We start from the raw sequence: 10,383 nt of genomic DNA, 5'->3' as shown, positions 1-10,383 counted from the left end.
CAAGTACCATGCTGGGGCTGGTGAGATGGCTCAGTGGGTAAGAGCACCCGACTGCTCTTCCGAAGGTCCGGAGTTCAAATCCCAGCAACCACTTGGTGCTCATAACCATCTGTAACAAGATCTGACGCCCTCTTCTGGAGTGTCTGAAGACAGCTACAGTGTACTTACATATAAAAAAAAAAAACAAAAAACAAAAAAAAAAACAAAAAGAAAAAACCAAGTACCGTGCTTACCACTTCGGAAGCTGGCGCTGAGCCTGGAGCATGACTGCGAGTTCCAGGCTGTCCTGGGCTACAGAGACCCTGTCTAAAAAAATGGAAACAAACAAAAAAATTCTGGACCCCGAGACATGGCTCAGGGGTGGCCTGCTTGCTCTACTTGTAGAGGGTCAGAACTCACTTGCATCTCCAGCTCTAAAGCATCTAATGTTCCCTCTGGCCTCCATGGGTAGCTTCATACATGTTCACATGCACAGACACACATACATATATATACATACATACACACACACAAATAAAAAGAAATCTTTTTTTTTTAAGTGCACATGCACACTCAAAAGTCTATGTTGCTTTCATTTGAACTGTGGAAGTTTAGAAAATTTTTTTCATTGTAAAGACGGAAGCTTTAGAAAGCTGGAGCGCAACAGAACATTCCCTCTCCTTGGACTCTTACAGCCGATGTCTGCCAAGTTCCTTTAAACCGGACTCCAAGGTGCAGAGTCTCCCTGGAGGCTGAGTCAGGGGCCTTGAACCCAACAGTTGGAGACCCTATCTCAACAGAATGGTGTTCTTTCTTTATTTTTTAAAGATTTATTTGTTTGTTTTATATGAATACACTGTCACTTTCTTCAAACACCCCAGAAGAGGGCATCAGACCTCATTACAGATGGCTGTGAGCCACCATGTGGTTGCTGGGAATTGAACTCAGGACCTCTGGAAGAGCAGTCAGTGCTCTTAACCGCTGAGCCATCTCTCCAGTCCCCAAACCATGTTCTTTATAGTAGCATTGCTTTTTTTTTCTTATAAATGAAATACTTAATACATGTTTTCATTGAAAATACACTCCACTCCACTGGAAGTGTTTTCTTCATGTCTGTGGACAGAGTACCTAAACTAGAATCAGCATTCTACTTTATTACTTAACAGACTGAACCTGAAAGCAAATATTTGTATGTATCTATCTAGTCTGAGACAGGGTCTCATGTCATCCAGGTTGGCCTGGAACTTTCAATGTAGTCAAGGATGGCCTTGAGCCCCTGACCCTCCTGATTGCAGAGCTTGATCACAGGCTCCACTGGGCACAGCTCGATTTTGAAAATATTTTAGTCCAAAAATCCTGCAAAGAGCTATTCCTCTTGGCTTAGGGTCAAAGACTACCATAGCTGGCAACAACTTGTTCCAACAATGTAAAGCTGTCCAAAAAGTCTTCTTCTTCCATTCCAAATTTTGTGTACTGATGGATGTAGGCTCTGGGGAGAAAGCAGAAAATGTGAACCAACTATTCCAGGCAAGTGAGAATCGTAAGCGATAAACAGACTTCAGATCACTCAAAGCTCACACAGCCTCTTAGGGTCCTTGTCATGTGTGGGCCACTTGTTTACTCTGAATCAGTAAATAACGTTAACAAACTTTAGCTGTCACCACGCTGCCTCTGCTTTTAGTGTCCCAGAGGTCACAGGAAAGGCAGCATGTCGGACTCTGTAGTCCCAGCATGCAGGCTCAGTACAGGAGGTGACTACCTCCAGACTGACTCTAAAAGTGAGCTCAGAAGTTTCACTTAAGGTTTGAAATTAGGAACAAAGCCAGGGTTCTGCCTGAGTGGTTTTCTCAGATCCCCACCACCCCCAGCTCCCAGAAGAACAGCAAGGGCAGACACAAAATAAACTGACGTCATGGTGAGAGTTAGAAGAGCTTGGACCAAGAGAGGACTTGGGATCCAGGTGAGGAGAGACAGACAGAACAGCCTGGGCCCTGCGGAATCCTAGCCCTGTTCAGTCACCTGGGGAATTTTATTATCTTTTTTTTTTTTTTTTTTTTTTTTTTTTTTTTGAGACAGGGTTTCTCCCAAGTGCTGGGATTAAAGGCATGCGCCACCATGCCCGGCTGGGAATTTTATTTTGACAACACATAACTGTCAGTACCCAGTGGATCTGATCTAAGCTCTTCAGTGCTATTACTGAGGAGGACCAGAGTCCCCTCCAGGCCCAGGACCATTTTCCTGCCTCATCCCAGTGGTAGGGACAGAACACAGGCCCTCAGAAGTGCTGGGCAAGTGCTCTACTCCCAAGCAACAGCCCTGATCCCAAAGATCTTCTTTTGAAAACCATTTTACGAGGCAGGTGGATTTCTGAGTTCGAGGCTAGCCTGGTCTACAGAGTGAGTTCCAGGACAGCGAGGGCTACACAGAGAAAAACCTGTCTCAAAGGAAAAAAAAAAAATCTTACTATGAGAATTCAAATTTTGCCTATAAACTGTTCAGGGGACCAGGTTCTATCTCCAGCATCTACACAGGGCCTGCAAACCATCTATAACTCTAGTTCTGGCAATGCCTGATACGTAGACATATGTGTAAGAAAGAAAATAAAAACAATAGTGCAGAACACCTACTGAACACTAGCCAAGCAGTGCGCTAGGTGGCTGGCATGATTTCCTCACTGGATCCTGCTGCACAGATGAGGAGCAGAAGCTGCTAAGTCACATGTCCGAGGCTTCATAGCTGCATGGGGGCAGCAAGGCTTGCTCCACAACACACCTATGCTTTATGTTGGCACTCACTGGCTAAGATAGGGAAGTCTGGAGACTTATGTTTACTTACTTGGATGAGAACATATTCCATGCCTTCCCCACAATCATATCCAGTGGCTTTACTAAGAGCTGGCTGTTGCTGACCAGGGCTGCAGACTTCTCATACTTGTCAAAGGCTCGCTGGGTTTTCCACAAGCTGAAAGCATCAACAGGCTCCAACCAGGAAGTGTAGAGAGCTGGGTCTTTAAATCCCTCTAGAGTTAAAAACACCATACATATGAGCAAAGTCCCTTCTAGACTTGTGAAAACATTATAGCGAGGGCTGACAATATGGCTCAGGGAGTGCATGTGCTTGCTGCCAAGGCTGATGACATGAGTCCAATTCCTGGGACCCACCGGGTACGGTGGCGCACACCTTTAATCCCAGCGCTTGGAAGGCAGAGGCAGGCGAATTTCTGAGTTCGAGGCCAGCCTGGTCTACAGAGTGAGTTCCAGGACAGCCAGGGCTACACAGAGAAACCCTATCTCAAAAACAAAAACAAAAAACAAAAAAAAAAAAACAAAAAACAATTCCTGGGACCCACATGATGGGAGAGAACTGACTCTTCTGCAGGTTGTCCTCTGATCTCCACATGTGTCCTGTGGTATGTGTACTGTGGCAACATGCCATGACAGCAGACGCAGAAGGCAGAGCTGGAGAGATGGCGCAGTGGTTAAGAGCACTGACTGTTCTTCCAGAGGTCCTGAGTTCAAATCCAGAAACTACATGGTGGCTCACAACCATCTGTAATGGGGTCAGATGCCCTCTTCTGGTGTGTCTGAAGACAGTGACAGTGTATTCATATACATAAAATAAATAAGTCTTAAAAAATAAAAAATGAGAGAGAGAGAGAGAGAGAGAGAGAGAGAGAAGGCACTCTGGACTTCAGTTAAAGAGTTGGCGCTGGAAAGATGGCCCAGTACTTAAGAACTTGAGAACACTGGCTGCTCTTCCAGAGGACCAGGTTTAATTCCCTGCATCCACTCTCTGTAACTCCAGTCCCAGGGGATCTGACATCCTCTTCTGGCTCCAGGCATGCATGTGGTACAAATTACATGCAAGCAAACATACACATAAAAATAATAAAGTTATAAAAGGAATTATAATACAATTAACAAAATTTGCCACTGGCACAGCACGCAGAGGCAGAGGCAGAGGCAGAGGCAGAGGCAGAGGCAGAGGCAGAGGCAGAGGCAGAGGCAGAGGAGGCAGAGGAGGCAGAGGAAGAGGCACATGGATCTACAGACTGAGTTTCAGGACACCTAGGGTTACACAGAAACCTTAAAAATGCCAATTCAAATCTGAATGTTAAAGTAGCAGCAAGGCGTGCTTGAGGCCCAAGGGTCTCTGACCTCCCTTATCGCTTTCTCAGCTGTGAGCCTGCAGTCTGGGAATGTGGAGAACATGATAACCCTGAGTGCAGTCGACACCATCTGACCTCTCTGACCTAGCACTGCCAGTGGTGCAGACTGAGCTGAGTCCCTGGTTTTGTGGGAGAAAAGAATTTCAGAATGAGTCGGCAGGGGGCAGAGCCAGCCTTCATTGAAGGATGTTTTATACGGAGCTTGAGTCCAGAGACTGACGTCCTTGGGAGGAGAGTACAGCCCTCCCCATCCTCAGCCCCCACCCTGACAAGTGTAGATCCATAGAGGAGTTGGGCCCCATTGTCCCGTACAGTACTGCGGTGATTCTGAACTGTCTTCAAGGAGCTGCTAAGGAATGTCAATGAGGTCATAGGATGCTCCTGCAGGGTCCCGGACAGGACTGCAGTGAGGAGGTAAACTCTAGACCACAGGGATGAAGGAGGGTGGGGTGTCTTCACTGGAAACAAGGTGTTAGTTTTGTTTGTGAGATTTCCAGAAAATGTCTGCAAGTGGAGAGAGGCCATGCCCAGGGTCCTACACATTCAGGCCCTAAGCCTGGGTCACTGTTTGTTTAACATTCTTTTTGTTTTTTTCCTCCTTTTCCTCCTTCCCTTTCGCTCCAGTCCCACTCCCTCTGGCCCATAGGTTTTTGTTGTTGTTGTTTCTCATTACAGATGGTTGTGAGTCATCACGTGGTTGCTGGGATTTGAATTCATGACCTCTGGTGAGAGCAGCAGTGCTCTTAACCGCTGAGCCATCTCACCAGCCCCTGTTTAACATTCTTGTTTGAAGATATTTCTATACAAAATATCATGTCTATGCTGACAAACTGGAATCTTCAGGATTTGGGTGGTGAGAGGCCCCTTTGCCTTCTAAATCCCAACATTTCCCCCTTTTAGCCTGCCTCATGTCACCTTTTCAGCTGTAACCCAGTGTGCACAGACCCACTGCATGTGTTCAGTCAGGTCCCCAGGCAAAGCTTTGAAATCAGACTTTGGAAGCCACCAAAATTGAGCACATCTGGAAGCTGAGAAATGGCTTGGTGGGTAAGATGCCTGGTGTGTCAGCTAGTGGTCAGGGATGGGCAAACCCAGGAGCTTTCCAGTCAGCCTGCAGAGCCGACAGGGCAAGCTTCAGGTTCAGCGAGAGACCCTGTCTCAAAGCAATAAGGCAGGGAGAAGCAACAGATGAAGACACCCCATGTCCTCCTCGGGTCTCTGCATGTAAATGTACAGGCATATGCACCCATATCATATACATGCTTGAGTGTGCTTTACCCTCCCCCTACATACCTGTTTCTATAAACCCCAGTGTTTACACCTGTGCTAATAATTTCCTCTTGAAACCAGGGATGCTGGCCCCTAGGCCTAGTGACCTGATTCATTCTCTGGGACCCACACAGTGGACAGAGAGAACCAATAAAGTGTTCCCGACCGCCATATACAGTACACGTGTGCCCTATACACACACAAGTGATGTGCTAAGCCTCCCTTCCTCAGGGGAGAGGATGTGGCTCAGTCTGCACAGGAATCTCACTTCATCCCCAGAGTCCAAGTCGAGAGCTCGGCATGGGCACTGGGAGTGTAGACTGGGAATCACTGGCCAGCCCAATCCATCTTCCTCAGCAAGACCCGGTTAGTGAGAGACCCTGGCTCAAAGCCAAGATGAGATGTGGAGGCAGCACACACCTGTAACCCTAGCACTTGAAAAGTAGGGGCAGGAGATGAGTTCAAAGCCAGCCTCAGCTACAAAGCCAGTTTGACCTCTCACACACATGATAGACTCTGTCTACAGCCACAAAGAAACAAGACTCTAGCATAGGTGACACCGAGGGGACACACACAGGCCTCTGGCCTCCACAGGCACACACTCACGCACATACTCATGCACTACTAAATTCCAGAGAATATTGGCGTGGCTGGAAAGACGGCTCAGTGGGTTACATACTCCAGCCCCTAACTAGGTCTGGGCTTGTTTGTTTGTTTTGTTTTGTTTTGGGGGTGGATGTGTGGGGTTTTTTGTTTGGTTTGGTTGGTTGTTTTTGGTTCGGCTTGATTTGGGTTTTCCAGACTGGGTTTCTTTGTGTAGTCTTGGCTGTCCTAGAACTCACTCAGTAGGCCAGGCTGGTTTCGAACTTAGAGATGCACCTGCCTCTGCCTCCTGAGAGCTGGGACTAAAGGCGTGCGACGTCATATCTGGCTAGTGGTTGCTGTTGTTGTTTTGTTTTGTTTTTTTTCAGACAGGGTCTCACTAAATAGCCCTGGCTAGCCTGGCACTCATTAAGTAGACCAGGCTGCCCTCATACTCAGGGATCTGCCTGCTTCTGTCCCCCGATCTGGGATTAGAGTGATTAAATGCCCAGCTAAAAGTGCTTAACTGCATTAGGTGTGTGGCGTCTGGAGAGCTGTGTGCACTCAGCCCTGCCCACCTTCACACGAGGCCCAGTACCAACTCAGGCTTCAGACTCAAGGGAAGGGAGTGCTCCTCCCCACACCATCTTGTCAGTCCCACAACTTTAGAACCCTCACGTGCTCCAAAAATATGCCTCGCTTTCCCCCGAATGTGTGCTTACCTACATCTGCACTGTGCACCTCTCTCCCTCGGAGGATGACCACGTTAGCAAGAGAAGTGTTAAAATGAGGCTCCTTTCGGGCAGACGCTTTGCCAATTGGCGGAAGACCTGACAAAGGAGGCCGCACCTGCCAGTTGATACCTAGCACAGAGAAAAAGTGAGAGCGCTTAGAAATGGCACCGAGCCAGGCGTGGTGGCGCATGCCTTTAATCCCAGCACTCGGGAGGCAGAGGCAGGAGGATTTCTGAGTTCGAGGCCAGCCTGGTCTACAGAGTGAGTTCCAGGACAGCCAGGACTACCCAGAGAAACCCTGTCTCGAAAAACCAAAAAAAAAAAAAAAAAGAAAAAGAAATGGCACTGAGCAACATGAGAGAACAGACATTTCAGGTCAAGTGTGGTAGCACATGCTATAGTCCCAGCACCTGGCAAGTAATGTGGGAGACTGGGCAGTCAGCGGTTCAGGGCCCTGGGATAATCCACCTGCACTCAGACACATTTGTTTGCCTAGGGTTTTTTTGAGTCAGGGTTATGCTCTGTAGCTTAGAACTCAAAATGTAGCCCAGGCTGCTCTGGGACTTGTGCTTTGGCCTCTGAAGTGCCAGGGTTACAGATGTTAGCCACTGTGTCCACCTGGGTTTTTGTTGTTACTGTCCGTCCTTCCTTCCTTCCTTCCTTCCTTCCTTCCTTCCTTCCTTCCTTCTTCCCTCCTTCCCTCCCTTTCTTTTTCTTTTTTTTTAAAGATTTATTTATTTATTATATGCAAGTATACTGTAGCTGTCTTCAGACACACCAGAAGAGGGAGTCATATCTCGTTGCAGATGGTTGTGAGCCACCATGTGGTTGCTGGGATTTGAACTCAGGACCTTCAGAAGAGCAGTCAGGTGCTCTTATCCGCTGAGCCATCTCACCAGCCCGTTTTTTTGTTTTTTTGAGACAGGGTTTCTCTGTATAGCCCTGGCTGTCCTGGAACTCACTTTGTAGACCAGGCTGGCCTCGACTCAGAAATCTGCCTGCCTCTGCCTCCCGAGTGCTGGGATTAAAGGCGTGCGCCACCACGCCCGGCTGCCTTCCTTTCTTTCTTAAGGAGGTCTTGCTACGTATCCCTAGGGTTACCTCAATTTCACAATCCTCCTGCCTCAAAGTGCTGAGATTACAAGCATGCACAACCATGCTCAGCTTCGGAGCCAGGTATTCAATGACACTGTAACCTCTCTCTATGTCTGTGTCTGTGTGTTTATGTCTGTCTTGTGTCTTTGTCTGTATCTGTCTTCGTATCTCTCTCTGTCTGCCTCTTTCTGTGTCTGTATCTTTCTTTTTCTCCCTGAGGACTATCTATCTATTATTAAGTAGCTCTGGCTATCCTGGAATTCACTCTGTAGACCAGACTGGCCTTGAACTCAAGAGTTCTGCCTCCCTCTGCCTCCCAAGTGCTGGGATTAGAGGTGTGTTATCCCACCTGGCGATTTTACTCTCTCTTGCTTCAATCATTCATTCCCCTGTTATTGGGATATGTGGGGATACATGATGATGGTAACAAGGATGGGGCCAATCTTCATACAGAGCAATCTGATAACGTGTGAACAGTCATAAAGCTAGACCCTTCACCTTCATCTGTGCCATAAATATGTTTCCCCATATCCTTAGTCATATATTCAAAACTGAAGACATTCAGGGCTGGCTATGTAGCTCAAGGGTTACTAGCCTAGTATATGTAAAACTAAAAAAGTCAATTCCTGGACTACAAAAGTTTTTTTTTACATCTTAAACTCTGTGACTAACTATAAAAAGACCGGTGCTATCCTACAGTTAGTTCTGTTCGGGAAAATGACTAAACACACTGCACTGTATTGACATGAAAATGACTAAACACACTGCACTGTATTGACCTGAAAATGACTAAACAAACTGCACTGTATTGACCTGAAAATGACTAAACAAACTGCACTGTATTGACCTGAAAATGACTAAACAAAGTGCACTGTATTTACCTGAAAATGACTAAACACACTGCACTGTATTGACCTAACAGAGCTTGGTGCAGGATGCCTCACCCTCCTTTGAAGAACACTGTACTCCGTGAGATATTAGCAGGTATTGCTAGAAAAACAAGTGATGGGCTGGTGAGATGGCTCAGTGGGTAAGAGCACCCGACTGCTCTTCCGAAGGTCTGGAGTTCAAATCCCAGCAACCACACGGTGGCTCACAACCATCTGTAACAAGATCTGATGCCCTCTTCTGGAGTGTCTGAGGACAGCTACAGTGTACTTACATATAATAAATAAATCTTTAAAAAATAAAAAAAAGTGATGAGGCTCCCAAAAATTGGAAAGCATCACTTTAAGATGTAGACTTTTTACTCTGGCTCTGCCATCCGCAGAGGGAAGGATGCTATTTTTTTCAGATGCACCAGAAGAGGGCATCAGATCTCATTACAGATGGTTGTGAGCCACCATGTGGTTGTTGGGATTTGAACTCAGGACCTCTGGAAGAGCAGTCAGTGCTCTTAACCACTGAACCATCTCTCCAGCCCTCAACCTGTTATTTTGTTTTCCTATGTACCTATTACTAGATAACATCCAGTGATTTCTAGTTAGAGGTAAAAGGACTACACATACACCAGTGTACTCTAAGGGTGTCTTAACATAGGAAAGCCAGCAGCAGACAGGAAGATAGCATCAGTAAAACTCGTGAGCAGCCAGTCAGTGGAAACTCTGCTCACCCATTGTGAACATCCTGAGAGCAAGACAGACATTTCTAACAGCAGAGGGAACAAAGAGATTTCTGCTCGGAAAAGCTGAACCAGCAAGGCCAGCCTCAGGGACTGTAGGCCTGGACGTCCAGAGGGGCTTGTAATAATTAAAGCTGGGAATCAAATACAATAAAAATCTGAGCCAAATATTCAGAAGCAAGGAAATAAGCTTTGAAATGAACAACTGAGGATGTGGAAAGTGGTTTTACCTAAGTGACAGGGAGCGAAGGCGGGCACTGCTGTGTTCTCCTTACCAAGGTGTGCCACACAACTGTTCAGCCCACCACACAGCTGACTTACAATGTGCCTATAGTGTGATGCAAGGGATCAAATCCAGGGCCTCTCACATGCAGAGTCTGCTGGGAGGTTGGAGAGATGGCTCACTGGCTGCTCTTCCACAGGACCCAGGCTCTATTCCCACCATCCATATGGTGACTCACAACTGTCTCTGGTCCCAGGGAATGTGATGAACTCTTGGTCTCCATAGTACCAAGCATGCATGTAGTGCGCAGACATATGTGCAGGCAAAACACCCATACATAGAAAATAAAGAAAAAAATTCAAAATTGTGTACCCTGTCACTGGGCATACCCCTGGTCCTTAAGTGAATTTTAACTACGTGATTATTTGATTTATAAAAAATTAATTGACAAGGCGGTGGTGATGCACACCTTTATTCCCAGCACTCAGGAGGCAGAGGCAGGGGGATCTCTGTGAGTTTGAGACCAGCAAGGTCTACATTGAGTTCTAGGACAGCCAGGGCTACACAAAGAAACCCTGTCTTGAAAAGAAAATTGAGGGCTGGTGAGATGGCTCAGTGGGTAAGAGCACCCGACTGCTCTGCTCTTCCGAAGGTCTGGAGTTCAAATCCCAGCAACCACATGGTGGCTCATAACCATCCGTAACAAGATCTG

General features: G+C 46.9%; 1 protein-coding gene across 2 annotated transcripts in view; it reads right to left on the bottom strand.

The window, feature by feature from the left end:
- Nucleotides 1-991: 991 nt before the first annotated feature.
- Tubd1 (tubulin delta 1) overlaps nt 992-10,383 on the bottom strand; it is a 24,131-nt gene continuing 14,739 nt past the window's right edge. For both annotated transcript variants that reach the window (XM_029546225.1, XM_029546226.1), the window contains exons 7-9: nt 6,721-6,861; nt 2,815-2,998; nt 992-1,468 (exon numbers count right to left, since the gene is read on the bottom strand). In XM_029546225.1, coding sequence (XP_029402085.1) covers nt 1,366-1,468; nt 2,815-2,998; nt 6,721-6,861 — 428 coding nt within the window. In that variant the 3' untranslated portion in view covers nt 992-1,365. The remainder of the gene's footprint in view (nt 1,469-2,814; nt 2,999-6,720; nt 6,862-10,383) is intronic.

The sequence above is a fragment of the Mus pahari genome, chromosome 14, assembly GCF_900095145.1.
Source record: "Mus pahari chromosome 14, PAHARI_EIJ_v1.1, whole genome shotgun sequence".
Taxonomy (NCBI): domain Eukaryota; kingdom Metazoa; phylum Chordata; class Mammalia; order Rodentia; family Muridae; genus Mus; species Mus pahari.
Note: the sequence above shows the minus strand (reverse complement) of the source record. Positions and strands in the feature narration are given on the sequence as shown.